General features: G+C 36.9%; 2 protein-coding genes and 1 pseudogene across 2 annotated transcripts; 2 read left to right on the plus strand and 1 right to left on the minus strand.

Annotated features, from left to right (window-relative positions):
• Positions 1–894: 894 nt before the first annotated feature.
• LOC126701400 (pentatricopeptide repeat-containing protein At4g20090) lies at positions 895–5,693 on the minus strand. Its single transcript, XM_050399479.1, has 3 exons — positions 3,438–5,693; positions 3,227–3,343; positions 895–2,884 (listed from the first exon to the last, which is right to left on the minus strand). The coding sequence occupies exon 1, from the start codon at positions 5,417–5,419 to the stop codon at positions 3,446–3,448; it is 1,974 nt and encodes a 657-aa protein (XP_050255436.1). The 5' UTR covers positions 5,420–5,693; the 3' UTR covers positions 895–2,884; positions 3,227–3,343; positions 3,438–3,445.
• Positions 1,029–2,797, plus strand: LOC126701402 (cationic amino acid transporter 5-like; annotated as a pseudogene).
• A 2,606-nt stretch (positions 5,694–8,299) lies between the features above and the next one.
• Positions 8,300–11,783, plus strand: LOC126701401 (calcium sensing receptor, chloroplastic). Its single transcript, XM_050399480.1, has 6 exons — positions 8,300–8,641; positions 9,023–9,268; positions 10,175–10,367; positions 10,535–10,676; positions 11,108–11,239; positions 11,396–11,783. Exons 1-6 carry the CDS (start codon positions 8,414–8,416, stop codon positions 11,634–11,636), a joined length of 1,182 nt encoding a protein of 393 aa, XP_050255437.1. The 5' UTR covers positions 8,300–8,413; the 3' UTR covers positions 11,637–11,783.
• The last annotated feature ends 5,008 nt before the right edge of the window (positions 11,784–16,791 follow it).

Genomic DNA, 16,791 nt, shown 5'->3' on the forward strand with positions numbered 1-16,791 from the left:
TTTTTTTTTAACTCATTTTCTTTTTTCTTTTCATCTTTTCAAAGTTTTCATTTCTTATAACTCATTAATGACATGTTTCTTTTATATTTTTTTCATTATTAATGTGTTTTTCCTTTTTCGTATATTTTACACACGATTTTTTTTTTTTTTTTTTTTTTTTTTTTTTTTTTTTGTGGGGGTGGGGGGTAAGGGGAATTGCTTGACTTGGATCTGCATTTTTTCAAACAAGTAGAATATTTTGTGTGGGGTGTGTCCGTTTGTGTTGATTTACTCATATCGCGATCTGTCTTGACTTAACACAAAGCAAGTGAACTAGGGGTAGGAAAAATAAAACCAACAAGCAAGTCGGGGCTGGCAGCAGTGTCATCTTGTGATGGACAAATCTTGGTTGGATACAATGTATTGTAATGAAAGGTTCATGCATAATTATTCAAAAATCTCATCAACTTAGGGATTGAGCATATGGTTGATCTTTTGGTCAATTGATTATTCTAGTTTATTAACTTGGATCCGTTCAAAATACAAATATTATTAGGGGCTTGTGCTAGTGTCTTTAAAATGATGTCCCACTGTTCCTTACTACTTGGTTTTATAGCAAGTGTATCTGGAATATAAAATATTTCTCATTTGAACAGAAACGATTGAATTTTGCATCTTTCAAATGACAAGGACATTAGTAGTTTAGAACACAATCATCGGAATCTCACACTTGTTTTTTTAGTATTAAACCAAATCAGTGGCCTTTCTACGAGTCCAATTACAGTTTTTTTTTCTAAAGATTTGCATCTTCTCTGCCATTTCTTTTTGCAAATATACTTCATTAACCCACCACAATAAAGAAAACAAGATCCTATTTTGTCATGATTGTCAATTTCAAGTCAACCATTGTGCATGGAGACATAAACTTTAGCTTCATTATCAATTATTGAAGAAAAAATATCTGTAAGACATTGAAACTTATCTGAACCAATCTTCCTATCTTTTTGTCAGTGTGTAGTGTTAGTAAAGAATAAAGGGAATACATTAACATGGATTCCATCGGAGAATTGGGTGATGATGTCCAACCAAGACATTATTGGAAATGGGGCAGACCATGATGTCTTCCGAGAGGAATCCTTTCAAAATGGGGCACCTATCAGTCTGTGCTATCGTATACAAACATGTCTTTGATCAAGGATCATCTCATAAGCAGATCAAATGATGCTGAAGAGATCAGAGAACTTCATGAACAAACCGAGAATGATCTGAAACAATGCCTGACCTGGGGCAATCACACCTGTTTCAGATTTGGCGCAGTCAGCGGTGCAGGCATCTTTGTACTCACTGGCCAAGAAGCGCATGAATATGCTGGACCAGCCAGTGTTTCTTCCTATGTTGCTTCTGGTGTTTCAGCAATGCTCTGTCTTCTGCTACACAGAATTTGTAGCAGAAATCCCAGTAGCAGCATTTGCTTACTTAAGGATTCATTTAGGTGACTCTGCAGCTTTCATAACATCGGGAAACGGCTTGAGAGCAATGTCGGAACTGCAGCAGCTGCCAGAGCATGGGTGTCTTACTTTATGACTCTACCGAACCACCACACTGACTCATTAAGCATTCATAAAGACCTCTGCAAAGGGTTTAATCTCCTGGACCTAATAGCTATCACTGTCCTTGCAATATCCTCAACAATTGCAATGATCAGCACAAGAAAACTTAATACTTCAATTGGATAGCAATATAGCATCAGCAGTTAATACTTTAGCAATTTTATTTGTGATAATTGCAGCATTTGCTCTAGCCAAAATGTCAAATTTGATACCCTTTTTTGTCTTACGGAGCTAAAGGAATATTTCTGGCTGCTGTAATTTTCTTATGGTAAATTTGACAATACTGCCACCATGGCTGACGAAACCAAAAATCCATCCCGAGACAGACCATTAAGATTGCTTGGATCAATGTCCACCATTATGGTGATATATTGCTTAATGGCACTTTCAACAGTTATGATGCAGAAATATACAGACAGACCCAAATGCAGCATACTCTGTAGCATTTCAGAGTGCGGCATGAAATGGGCAAAGTATCTGGTAGCTCTTGCTGCCCAAAAGGGGATGACAACTGTTCTTCTGGTAGGGACACCAGGACGGCACAATACTCATATTGCACAAGATGAAGATGAGGCTAGCATTCCATAATTTTCATTTGATTCAACCATCGTTTGTTTGTCCAACCAAAGACAGGAACCCCCATAAGTACTACACTCTTGTCTTGTTTACCATCTCAAGTGCCTCTATTTTTTTCTTTTCAGGGATGGATGTCTTGGCAGGCCTGTTACCAGTAAGAACACTCTTTCTCCTTATGATGATGGCTGTTGCACTTCTTGTGAGAAGATACTATGTGAGAGAAATCACCCCACAAATTAACCTCCTGAAGCTAGTTATCTTCTTGTTGATGTTTATTGCCTCCTCAATAGCAACTTCACTTTATGGGGGACTAAAGAACAATGGTTGGCTTGGATACACCGTTACCATTTCCTCTTAGGTTCTTGGGGACTGCAGGAATTTCAATGTTTTTTCCTCAACAGAGGACACCAAAGCTTTGTGGGATTCCACCTGTTCCCTGGTTTCCATCCTTGTCAATTGCAACAAATATCTTTCTCATGGGATCTTTAAGTTCTGAGGCATTTATCAGATTTGGAATCTGCAGCCTTGTAATGCTAATATAGGATGTATTCTTTGATCACTATACAACTTGTGATATGGCCCATCAGCAAGAGAAGCTGAAATCCATGAAAGTTGATGGTGCAGGGCCTTGAGATCACCGTACTTCTTTACCTTTCAGTCTCTCAATCCTTAATAAGATCTCCTTCCCACTTGTTTCCATATTAGGATGCTCCATGTGTCTGAAATTAGTAATAGGAAGTCCAGCTAGAATTATGCGAATGTGACAATGATTAATAAGATATAGCTACATAGCACTGAAATGAAGAAGCACAACTAATTGAATATCGAAGTTGATCAATTAATTCTATAATTGAATACTGGTGACTTACTGATCAAAATAAACTGTGTAAATAATGAGAGTGAATCACACAATATCTAATGCAGAAAATTCTAATTACAATATACTCCACAAAATTAGTGACTATAATTCTATCACAAGAAAGAAAATGAAAAAGAATATGAACAAAATAACAAAATAAATCAGAGACCATATTATGTAAAGCCCAAGAAGCACTTTGTACCTGATTAGGATTCCCGGTTTCAGATTACTTGAGAGCAATAATCGTCAGGTTTGTCACAACCATAGCACTTTATTGTCTGATATAGTTTCAGTCTCAAGTCTGATATGGTTTGAGGACCTGGTTAAGGGTCAAGAAGTGGATATAGTCAACAGTCTAACTAAGATTTGAAGGGTAAGACTGATAATAATAAAAAATAAAAAATAAAACTTACTTAAGAAATCAGCAGTATAGGTTGCTCCAACACTTGTCAATGCCAACTTGAATTTTCTTAGGTTTGCAAAGCTCTTGAACAACTTTTTCCCAAGTAGACGCTTTTGGAGGCAAATACTTTTGCAACATCACCTCTACAATTCTAGAAGCACCTACAACTCTCTGCCGCTTAAATAGCCGGACCACAAGCCCATCTAAGAATTCCCTTCCATCTTGAGGTGGGTGTACCTTCTCTCTTAAAGTTCTCAAGAAAATATCACATGTAACTAAATCAGGATCACAACCCCGATCTAGCATACTGTTTAAAAGATCAATGGCACGGGAAATGCTACTCTGCTTGCACAAAGCACTGAAAATTAAATTATAAGTGATCACATCTGGTTGAGATTTAGCCTCCAGAAAAAGCATTTCATTGAAAAGTTTCAGACCCTGCTCTATCAAGCCAGCATTGCAAAGGCCACGAATTATTGAACTGTAAGCCACAACATCAGGTTTAAATCCCTTGCCCAGCATCTGGTTCCACACCATCAATGCCTCACGAAGCTTCCCAACCTCACACAAGCCATGAATTAGTATGCTGTAGCAAACCTCATTACGGGTACAATTATTGTTTGACATCTCATTCCACACATGAATAGCACTATTACTATCACCCATCTGAAAGAAACCCTTCATTAAGGAACTATAAGTGAAAGCATTGGGCACACAACCTTCATTCACCATCTCAGACAGAGCTTCCTTTGCTTCAACCAGCTTTCCTTCTCGGCATAGACCATCTATAAGAGCACTGTAAACAACAGTATTGGGTTTACATCCCTTTTCCTTCATCTCCTTCCACAATTTCATTGCCTCTTCAATCTTTCCCTCCCTAAAAAACCCGCTAACTAGGGCTGAATAAACATACTCATTTGCACGATGCCCTCTCTCCTCCATAGAAATCAGCACACGAGCTCCATCAAGAGATCTTCCTTGCCTGACAAGCCCATTAATGAGTGTGCCATATGTGACATCATTAGGCACGCATTTACTCGACACCATTCGATCCAAAAGACTAACTGCCTTCTCCAACTTACCCTTCAAACACAAACCATGGATAAGGGTGTTAAAGGTCACTTCATTAGGAACACATCCTTTGAGAAACATATTATCCACAAGCTTTGCTGCACGTGCCAAGTCACCCTTCTTGCACATAGCATTGATCAAAACATTAAACGTAGGAGCACTAGGTATACACCCCTCAATTTGCATCTCATCCAACAGCAAAACAGCCTCATCAATCCTATTTTCCCTACACAATCCATCCATCAATGTACCATACGTAAACACATCAGGCGTACATTTCTTATCCGGCATTTCTCTAAACATCTCAACCGCTCTATCAACCAATCCCAACTTACACAAAGCCTTAATAACCAGATTAAAAGTAAGCAAATTTGGCAAAATACTCCCGTTCTTACTACCCATAACACGCGAATAAAACTCCAATGCCTGAGAAAAACACCCTTCTTGTATAATAACATTAAGAACTGAATTAAACGATATCACAGTCCTCCTACATCGAAACTCATCCACCATTCTATCAAACAATTCAACAGCTTTTTCAGGCAAATGGGCTTTCCCATAAGCTCTAAACATAACAACAAAACTTTTCTCAATAAACTTCCGGTTTTCCCGTTTCATTCGATCTAAAACCTTGTCTAATGAGCTAAAATCACCAGAATCAGCATAGTTATGAATAAGTGAATAGAAAGTGGAATCACCCAATTTGTAAGAACCCATATGGGGACTTGACTTGAAAATCTCATTAGCTAATGGGGGCTCAGTTTGAGCATTGGTTTCATCTGGGGTTTTGGGTGATGGAATAGTGAGAACTGAGAAATGAAAGTGAAGTGAAGGAATAGAGAACTTACTACTGCTCGTTGGGAGAGCTTTGTGGACTGAGTTTGTGAGGAGCTTTGTGTGAAAATTTGAGCATTTTGGCATTGGGTATTGGATTGAGAAGCTGAGTTTTATATGGAGCTTGAAATTGAAATTGAAAAATGGTGATTCCTTCTCAACGTTGCTAACGTGAGTCACCTGTGTATGGAGCTGGGGCCGAGTCAGAGCTAGCTCGGACACTGACCAAGTCCCTGTGGGTGTCCTTGAAGATGGGTGGTCGGAGAATGCGACTTTCAGGCGTTTTTCGAAGCCGAATTTGAACCCTATTGGTGAAGATGGTGAAGGGTTCGTTGATGGAGTTGGGTATACTATATGCCCATTTGGTCCTCGTTTAAAAATAAGAAAAACTTAAAAATTAAAAACTTTATAGATTATATTTATAATTTATGCATTGAATAATTAAATACAAAATATTGGTTGAATGGTTTATATTTTGTATAGTGTTTTATAAAAATTAAAAAAAAAAATTATAGTTTTTATACTAAATGTGTGACAAAAAGTTAAAAGTAAGTTTACTTTATTTTCAAAATAACTAATTTATTAAATTTTGAAGAAAATTGAAGCAAACATTGAGTAATATGTTAGAACTTAGCAGTTGTTTTATTGGTATTTATTCAGCTCGGTTAGGAGATGCTAATTATATTTCCCATATCATTAATAAATTTGCTGATATATATATTTTTTGGTTCATATTTTTTGCTGATATATATATATATATAGGTATTTTGGATCTTGTAATAAGCATTCCGTTTCTCTTGGGTTTTTGAACAATTGAGGAAGGATGTTATTGTTCTTGTTTGTTAATAAATTCGGATTAAAAAAGAAAAACAAAACAAAATAATTAGAGAAAAACAAAAAATAATCATCAAATTATTTAACAATCACGTATGCTCCATGTGGTCATTTTAGTGTTTTACGGTAAACCTTTAGTCATGAGATCAATTACCACTAGCCTAAAGTAATAATTTTTATTGATACTTTTTGTTTTATTCTCTTCAACATGGTAGTACTTTATGTGAAGTGGTTATTATTGACTACTCCGAGGGTATACTTATTCTCTCTCACATAGAAATGAGTCTTACCATGGTGTCCATCATCATGTGAGAGGAAGATAGTATACTTCCAGACTATCTAATAAATTTACTTATAGGATATATTATACTTATTTCGACTTGCATTATTATTATTTATAGAGAACAATAATCGAGTAATATTAGAAAATCTTTAAAAATTCTCATTATAAAATTGACAACCTTAAGACCTGCCAATAAGGTTTGTGTTTGATGAGATGTGCCATTTAAATTTTAATAGATTTTAATGTTAGAACTTAGACGAGTATCATTCAAAAAAAATAATAATGGAGAAATATTAAAACAAATTCATTTGCTAATAGAATTAGGCCGAAGGATTGATTGACTCATTTTGACAAAGTGATGAATTAATTTGACAATTGAAGTAAGTTTCTGAGAAGTGAGAATTAGATATTGTCATTGGTGCTGGAATATTTTGACATTCATAAGAAGCCTCCTCAAGTGGTCGTGAGATCAGACCCGGTTCCATGGATTCCCCCATGAGAAGGTTTGTACAAAGCTAAATTTTTTATGCTACTTTCTTTGAAAATATCGGAATGGCTGGTATAGGAGTTGCTGTTCGTGATTTTACTAATAATCTTATTGCTGCTCTAAGTCAAAAGATTCAAGCGCCTCATTCGGTGGAACTTGCTAGGCTTTGGCCTCGAGTCGTGCAATCACTTTTGCTCATAGAGTTAAGCCTCTTCCAGGTTGTGTTTGAAGGGGATAGCCTTCGGGTTATTCAGGCCATAAATAACCAGGGGGAAAATTTCACTTTGTTTGGTCATTTGATAGACTATGCTCCACTTTACATAGCTCTAGTTTTCAGTATGTAAAGAGGGGGTAACAAGTTTGCCCATGTCCTCACTAGACGAGCAGTTTTATTTGTTGACACTATTGTTTGGATAAAAAAGTTACCCAGCGATTTGGATGATGTATTTCAATTGGATTTAATTCATCAATAAAATTACTTACCTTTCTCTCTCTTAAAAAAAAAAAAAACAAAGAATATGTGGTTCACGTTCTATCTTCTCTGAAGCCCTTCCCATAATGTTGTCTAAATGCATTTGATTTGAAATTGAAACACCACAACCAAAAAAACCCCAAACAGTGTCCTCCCCATTCCTGTTCCTCTCTTCATAACACATTACCATTAGTCTTCTTCTTCGGTTTGTAACTGGGTGTAGACATCCAGTGATTATAGGCGAACCAAACGAGTAAGAAAGTGGTTGGTGAGGTCCTAATTATATCTTCTTTTGTCCCTTTTCTTCTAACTTACTCACAAATCTTAAGGAAATATTAATTCTTTATGTCCCTTGAGTTAGAATATAACCCAAAAAAAAAAATGGGGTACGCAAAACTTTGCCTTTAATCTTAGATAAATACATTCTAGAGTTAAAACAATTTTCATAAAATAGTTCACAAATATTAAGGTGATGAATTGTGAATGGTAGATAATAAAATGATATTAATAGTTGATTAAGATGAAAATAAATAAAAACTGTTAACTCAATCATTGTGAAAAATATTGTGACAATTGTTACTTATGCAGCATTAGTCATATCATCTACAAAACTTTGATTTTTGTAGTTTTTGTTGTTTACCAGGAGCTGCCAATGAAGTCCCCATATCTGTTGGGACCACGGGGCTCTACAAAAATCTTTTGTTGGGCAAGTCTCTTTGATCCTTTCTCTTTTGAAGGTACTGGGCTTTGAACCTAGTTGAGACAAAAGCAACCCCAGTTAACATTTGAGACAAAAGCAACCCCTGCCACATGGGCTGAAGTGAGTGGCTAAAGTGAATATGCGAGCCACATTGGACATCAAAGACCAAAGAAGAAAGTTATTGGTTTGTTAGTATTTGCCAAAAGTACCCAGTTTTCCTCCACTTATTTCTCATCACACAATCTTCAGGCAAACACGCTCAAGTACACTCTCCAACCGTGAGTAAGCGGTGGCACAAATCACAAATGGCTATGGAGTTGGCCATCCGAGCTTCAGCCACTCCCAGGCTTTCCCGTCCCACAACTTCCTCGCTATCTTCTACACCCAGAGCTTCTTCCAGACCACAATTCAGACCCACCTCTGTATCATTACCAACATCAGCCACCATATCTCTGTTGGCTCTATTTACTGCTCCCCATGAAGCAAAGGCTCTCAGCCTCTCCAAGGATCAGATAGTCTATTCTATCACTGAAGTAAGTTCACCTAACTTTTTCTCATGTTCTTGCTGAAGTAAATTCACACCAAGTTTGCATCTTTATATGGCATTCTTTGGTGAGTGTATTGGAAGTACCCGTTTTGAATGTCAGAAAGCATGGACAAAGTACTTTCAAAATGCTTATTAGAGGACTACTAAGTTGTTTTTATTCTATTTTCATCAATACCCACTGATAAAATATGGTGTTAAAAGTAATTTTCTTACTCATGAGATGAGAGCAGAAAACAAAGCAATTTATAAACTTCGGAAGAATGAAAAGTGTTTCCAAAAAATGCTGTGGATTGAAGCTTAGGTAATTCTCTTCAAATTTGAGTTCGTGGCCATTTCTTGAAATTGATTGTGTTTTCTGAATTAATAGGTGGAGAAAACAATGGATCAGGTTCAGGAAGTGGGTTCGAGTTTCTTCGATACTACAAAGCGTGTTCTTGAAGGTGTGGGGAATGTTTTGAAGCCAGGCATCGAAGCAGCAGTGCCAATTGTAAAACAGACAGGAGAACAGGCTTTGAAGATAGCTTCCCCGGCGATTTCTGAGGCTTCAAAGAAGGCCCAAGAAGCAATTCAAAGCTCTGGCTTTGACACACAGCCTGTTCTCAGTGCTGCTAAGGTCTCCTTTTTCTCTTTTATTATTATTCAAATGCATTTTTTTGTCAATTATGCATCGTGCTTTTGTTGTTGTAGCTTATTATATTTGCACACCATGTGTTTATAGCAGTGCATATACTGCTTCGCATCGGCATAAAAAGAATCGTAACTGTAATAAGCTGCTTGAATTCTTAAGAATATTTGCTCTGTTCTTAAAATGACTAGTTTTTACAATGAATGTTGCGGGAAATTGATTTGGTTCTTTAAATGGCTGGTTTGTACAATGATGGGTGAGGTGCATTTAGTTGCATGATAATTTTTATATAAATTTGTTTTGATGAGGAGTACAATGTATTGTAATGAAGGGTTGTACTGTGACAATCCTGGCCTCATCAGTTCTCTTGATTTTAACATTTATTAGAATTGATTCTTGTAAAGCAATCAATTGTCTTGGAATATTTGCTTGTTTTCATTGAATACTTCATTAATGTAGTTTGAACAGGTTCAAATTTCATTGAGTGATTTGGAAACTGGATTAGCCCATGAGTTTAGTAGCGTGGGTTCTGAAATGAGGCTACTTGCTCCTCTAAGCGTTAAAATTGTTCAATATGTTATCCTTAACATTCTTTTTTTTTCTTGAAGGAATGCACATTTTATGACTTTGATAAATTAACTTGTGTCCATTTTATGTTAGTTGTCTCTGGTGATGTCTCATATTGGACAACTAAATTATGTATTCAATTCATATGTAAAGCACCATGGAGTTAATAAGTGATTTTAAGGCCTACATACGCCTTGTATTATTTTATTTAAAGTAACACTTACTAATCTCTGGCATTTTGGGAGATATTTTGATATGGATGTAGCTGTGATCATGTTTATCTATTTGCTTGCATGGTCATAAAACAAATTATCTCTTTGTTTGCAGACAGTTGCAGATGCAGCACAGAGGACCACAAAGGTGATTGAAGAAGCCAGGCCTATAGCTTCCTCAACTATTGACACCATCTCGTCATCAGACCCCATTGTGATTGTAGGAACTGCTGGAGCATTATTTCTTGTGTACCTCCTTCTTCCTCCCATTTGGTCTGCCATCTCATATAACCTTCGTGGTTATAAGGGTGAGTTCAATGTTTGATATGCAGTCACTTCATTTACACCTAGAAGTTTGGAACATGGTGAATTGGGCTTTATGAGTTTCTTCTGGTCTAATCCTTCTGAATTTATGTCACACCAAGTTAGTGCTATGTAATGGATCTAAGATTTTGATGATTCTGTTTCTTTGTAGGTGAGCTTACTCCTGCTCAAACTCTTGATCTAATGTCTACAAAAAACCACCTTATGATTGACATTCGATCGGAGAAGGACAAGGACAAAGCTGGTATTCCTCGCCTTCCCTCTAGTGCTAAGAACAGGATGATTGCCATTCCGTAAGTAATCCTACAGTTTCAGTATATTTATTTTCACTCCATTCTTTGCTTATTGAATAATCAACAATATCAATAGGGACTATATGTTAGAATTATGTTAAATGGTTAAATTTATCATTTTCTTTCAATTTAAGCTTTTGGGACAATTGATAATTTATCATGATATTAGAGTAGGAGGTATGAGTTTGATCCTTGTCTCCACTTTACCTCCCATTAAGAAAGTTGAAAATCCCACGTCGCATGTTGTTCGCCTTTAAGTCTCTAGTATTGTCTTTAATGTGAACTGGTGTATTCAGTAAGAACATTTAAGGTTACTTGGGTTTAATGTGACCATGGAAGACATGCACTCAGGACTTTCCTGTACATTAAGGTTATGGAACCTCCATCTGTTGGTCACCTTTAAGTCTCTACTATTGTTTTTAATGTTTCAGTTTGGAAGAATTGCCAAGCAAGTTAAAAGGCCTTGTCAGAAATGCAAAGAAAGTGGAAGCAGAGATAGCTGCTTTGAAGATTACATATCTCAAGAAAATTAACAAAGGCTCCAACATTGTGATCATGGACTCGTGAGTTCTTCCTCGTTGCATATTTCTTATAAATTTATAGTGCATTACCAGATTCAGCATTTGAATTTTAGTCAGATGGACATCCCGGTCACCCTCCCCTCTTTGGAAAAGTTGCATGAAATCATTACATTAATGTTCAATTTTCAACATATTCAGGTACTCAGACTCAGCAAAATTGGTTGCTAGAGCACTAACAAGCCTTGGCTTTAAGAACTGTTGGACTGTAGTTGATGGATTTTCTGGAAGCAGAGGATGGTTACAGAGTCGGTTAGGAACAGATACGTATAATTTCTCTTTTGCGGAGGTCATCTCACCATCCCGAGTCATCCCTGCTGCAATCAGACGTTTTGGTACAACCAGCTCAAGTGGGCAAAAATTACTTCCCGGGGCTGAGTGACAATTTCACTTTTGTTTCCTTTCTTAACCTGCTCTGGGTTATAAATACTTCTGATGTGCATAAATGGTTTAGGTTAGAGCCCTCCAGACTGATTCCTGTAATTCTTTGAGCAATGTCAAGTCAATCAATTGGTCCTTTTTCATAGTCCATTTCGTTACCACTTTTTTCTAGTTTGTTCTGAACATATGGTTTGAACAGTTTACAATATAATGGCATGGAGAAAACTTAGAACAAGCAGAAACATTCTAGAATACCCTACTCAGGTGTGAGTTGGAGAGAGTCAGGGCCTGTTTGGTAGCGAGGTTCAAACAACAGTTTTCACTTTTCAGTGTTTAAACACTGAAAACTATGGGGCAAAAAAAAAAAAGTGTTTGGTAGCGATGTTTTATTATGGGTGTTTGAGTTACAATTCTCAAATAGGGTGTTTAAAACATGTATTTTAAAATCTCATTCAAACCGGTTTTTAGTTTTCAAGTTGCATTGTTTAATGGTCGTTTTATAAATAAGTTGAAAATCATGGAGCCCATTAACAAGACCAAACTCTTTTTTTTTTTTTTTTCCTTTTTTTTTTCTCTTATGAGCCCACCTCTTTGTCATTCTTTCTTCTTCTTCTTTTTTTCTTTCATTTTCTCTCTCCTTAAATAAAACAATATTATTTTACTATGCAATCATCACTTTAAAAAAAAAAAACAAATACACATACAATATACACAATTATGTTTTTTCACATTTTAAAATATGTTATTTGATATATGGTACCAAATATATTTTTTACATTATGAATACTTTAAACTCGTGTTTCCACAACACTTTTTAAATCATAGTTTTTACATCAATACTTAAACACCTTGACGTAGGACAAGGGGGAACAACAAAACCTAATTTAGAACACCAATAGCAGATTTGGTATAGCTTGGCTTGGGTTTTGAAGAATTAGGGTTAGGTTTTGGTGGGAAATAAGCTAGAAAATAATAGGGATTATAGGGTTTCCAAAGGGGACAAGGATTAATAGTGCTTGGGAACGAAAACAAAGGTGAAAATCAAGATTTGGGTTGCTGTGAACTATGATGTGAATGGTAACCATGAATAAAAAAATTCTAAGAATCACACCTAGACTTCCTGAGTATCACACCTAAGCTTCACACTTAGGGTTCCTTGGCATCACACCTTAGAGAAGGTTGCATCACACAAATCAAAAAAGAAAGCTTCATAGCTCTTAAATTCTGAAAACATTTATTAAACATCTCCATAGAAAGTACTACAATTCTTTAAATAGAAGACTAAGAGCACTCTCATCAGGTGTGCTAAATGTGCTAAATGTTATAATATTTGGCATTTGGCACATCAAACTCCAAAATATGAGCTTCATCATGTGTTCTATATGTGCCATTTTTTTGGAACATGCTACAGTACGATCTCAAATTTGAGAGCGTACTGTTCACCTTTACTATAATTTATATTACTTTTTTATTCTTACTGGGCCCACTGCCTCTGTCTCCTCATCTCCTTTTTCTTCCCTCTGTCTCCTCATCTCCTTCACCGAAATGTATCAGCTCTCTCTCTCACTTCATTTCTTTGCTCTCTCTCTCTCTCTCTACTCCACGTCACTGCCTCCCTCTCCAACGAGACTCAGGCCGGAGCATCAAGCCACGCCACGCCACGCCACGTCACACGAACCCGATCTACACTCTCAGATCGTTGTCCACCAACACAGCCACACAATCCGACGAAACTCAGGCCAGAGCATCAAGCCACGCCACGCCACGCCACACGAACCCGATCTACACTCTCAGATCGCCGTCCACCAACACAGCCACACAAACCAGATCGCCGTCCACCAACACAACCACACAAACCCGATCTACACTCTTAGATCGCCGTCCACCAACACAGCCACACAAACCCGACCCACCACATCCACAACAACCCATGGCCTGATCACCACGCCACGCCACACCGCCGAGCTTGTCGTGCCATCCACCACGTCATCAGAACCTCCCACCATCGGATTTCTCTTAATCGGCCTACAGTGGTGGGTTTTGCCTTTGGGTTTGTTTGATTTGGTTGTGTTTTTTGCTGTGTCAATCTCTCTGGTTGGTTTTTTTTTTTTTTTTTATATATATATATATATAATTGAGGCGGCGTTGGTGGATATGGGTTTGTGCCGGTGGTGATTGTTGGTGTTGTTGCAGCAGTGGTGGTTGTGCCGTTGTTGTTGGGGATGAGGATGATAGGGAGTAATTAATATATTATTTTAATATGTAAAAAATATTATTTTAATGTATAGAATTGAAGTATAGAACATCTGATAAATGATATGTTGTAAAATGATGTGTTAAAATGATAAAGTAGGTTTTTGATGTGTTAAAATGACATTTTTTATAAGAGAGCTGATGGGAATGCTCCTAATCCTTTTTTCTTTTTTCTTTTTTTTATTTTATATAAGATAGAAATTCTACTCTAATATAATCTAAGTGTATATGTGTGTGAAACCCCCTCCTGGAGATTTGAACCCCGGCCCTTGCCCCCTACACCCTACAAGTACTTATACTTGTGAAGTGACCATCGCACCAAAAATGTACAGTGGTAATAAGATTTGGATTTGGACCTCTTAGGCTTTTACTACTAAATTCAACTAAATAACCAAACTTAAAATAAACCCAAAAGAAGATCTAATGGACTGTTAGCACAGCCCATTCCAGCATATTATGAAATTACAAAATTTCCCTTGATACATAAAATCAAATAAAATATAATTAATCTGTCTTCCCATTGCCTCTTGCATCACATCTGCTACGAGCCCTTATTGTGAAGGCAAAGAATTAACTAATGGTGCGAGATGGTAATGTGAAATCTTGCTAATTTAAGCATAAGAAATGTTAAGGAATGACCACCTATATCTTGGCCTGGCCTCTAGTGATAATATCAGCTTTGTGAATAGTAATAACTAGTCGCTAACCCGTGCAATGCACATAAAATCTATTGAATATGAGAAGTTGTATTATGCCTAACAATCTTGATGCAAGGATTATTCTCCTATAATACCATTTTTTTTCTTTAAACCTACACGCCAACCTCCTCTACAATGCACAAAGATGTGAATGATAGAACCTACAATATGATATAATTTAGTGCTTAGCACCTGTGTAATTATGAACTCAAATTCATTGTTTCAAACTTTCAATACCATTATGGTTTTACATGCAGCAGCTGCTCTGGATATGGCAACCTATCCTTAAAAAATAGCAACTAACATAAGCATTTGACAAAGGGAAGGAAATCCCAAATGATAACTCTTCCTAGAAGATTTGCCTACTTATGCAAGGCATTTGGCGCAATCATAATCGATGATGAGATCTACATCTCTATTCTGATGAGATCTACATCTCTATTCTGGTTGCACCCACGAGAAATCTAGGTTTAATCTAGTGAAAGCCATAAAAAATTACAGGTAAAATGCCACACATAGTTTGCTCTATTATTAAGATTTGAAGGTCTAGTACATGATCCTTTGAAATGCTTCCATATTCTTTTTAAATTTGTATTGGCCCTAAGCTCCACCAGCATAAAAATCATAGTGCTTTTTTTTATTTTTGGAAGGACTTCCCAACCCAATTATTGGAACTCTTTCACATTAACTGCCCTACCAGATGTTTGTGCTTTCAAGTGGAGTGTGTTGACGGACTTTGGTTAATTATAATATTCACTTTCAGCCATTGAACTACAATCCACAAATAGTCCTTCCTGCCGTCTTTGAACTTTGAGTGCTGATACATGCCTCTTTTAGAAAGGTACAAAAGAATCAAGATCATGCATAGTAAGACTTTGGAGGAAGCCTCTTAGAGTGTGTTGAGGACCAAAATTTCACAAGAAAACCCATTCCAAGAAAAGGAAGGAAAGACCATGGGCCTTAACAAAAGAAGACCCAATTCATGAAGCTAAGAAGGACCATGAAGACCCAAAGTCCCAAAAAGAAGGAAAAAGAAAGGAATAATAATAATAAAGAAAAAAAGAAGAGGATCCCAGTTAGGCCAGAGGAAGGATCTCGGTTGGGCCAGAGGATATGTAGTAAGAAGAAGGATCCCGATCAGACCAGAGGATATGCAGCAAGATGTATGTTCATATTTCCAACAAAAGCCATTAAAAAATCCTATAAAACCAGGTTTTATCTTTGTAACCCATGGTCCAAGCCCATAGGATCCCGAGTGGATAGTAAGGGAGAAATGGTTTGGTCTGTAGGGGAATGATTTCTGGTGAAAGGAGGATCTCGAGGGTTTTTCTTGGTTCATATATTTGCTTGGAATGCATGAACCAATGGAAAACTCAGTTCTCCCATGTGCATGACACTTCCCCACAATTTCCTCTCAATTGTCATTTTCAACTAAAACTGTCACAGTACACTGAGCAGCCCACCCACTCATTTGACTTTCCAAGGAGGAATCTTTCATTTATAGCTAAAGCCAAATGCCCCTTTTGAGTTATAATTGCTTAAATAAGCTAAACCTTTGCCTAATGCACATTTTCAGGTTCCAGAGGACGTGGTTTTACCCAGTAGACTTGGGATGTCCTCGCCTAGGGTACTAGACTAGGTTTGCTATAAAAGGAACACTAAGGAATAACAGCAAGAGGGATGAGGGAGGGGGAGAAAAATGGGGATTTAGAGGGATAGTTCAAAGAGCTAAGGTGAAGGAATTTGTCCCATATCCATGAGATCATTCAAAATATCACTAAGCCTCCAAAGAAATATATGCCAAAACATGTACACATTAGATATTACTCTCTCCTACAAAAATCCTCCTCACCTAACTATCTTGGAAGGCAATGCCCAAGCAAAGCCACTTGGACTTGAGTTCCAGATCCCACAAGTCTTGTGCAAAAGCACTAAGTATGTGAGAATTGGGGTTAGGATCCTCGTGGTTGAATCATTCTCATGAAATTCATTTACATATATGTATATGTATTAAAATGTATATCCTAATCTAAGAAACTAAGAATTATTTGAAGATATGTATATTGTATAGTGTGTTCTTATGTAGGACCTATAAAGGTAAAGGGAAACGACAAAACTCTATTGCATGATAAGCATGGAGAAAAATTGTATAGTTCAGAGAATCAGCATTCTGGATTCTTACAGGCCTAGTACCTTTAGGAACCA

The sequence above is a fragment of the Quercus robur genome, chromosome 10 (assembly GCF_932294415.1).
Source record: "Quercus robur chromosome 10, dhQueRobu3.1, whole genome shotgun sequence".
Taxonomy (NCBI): domain Eukaryota; kingdom Viridiplantae; phylum Streptophyta; class Magnoliopsida; order Fagales; family Fagaceae; genus Quercus; species Quercus robur.

What these genes read in the sequence shown, in the direction of transcription:
- LOC126701400 (XM_050399479.1), bottom strand. Translation starts at nt 5,419, where the DNA reads ATGCCAAAATGCTCAAATTTTCACACAAAGCTCCTCACAAACTCAGTC.
- LOC126701401 (XM_050399480.1), top strand. Translation starts at nt 8,414, where the DNA reads ATGGCTATGGAGTTGGCCATCCGAGCTTCAGCCACTCCCAGGCTTTCC. An exon ending in CTGTTCTCAGTGCTGCTAAG is followed by an intron (nt 9,269 to 10,174) that starts GTCTCCTTTTTC and finishes CTTTGTTTGCAG; the next exon opens with ACAGTTGCAGATGCAGCACA. An exon ending in TAACCTTCGTGGTTATAAGG is followed by an intron (nt 10,368 to 10,534) that starts GTGAGTTCAATG and finishes GTTTCTTTGTAG; the next exon opens with GTGAGCTTACTCCTGCTCAA.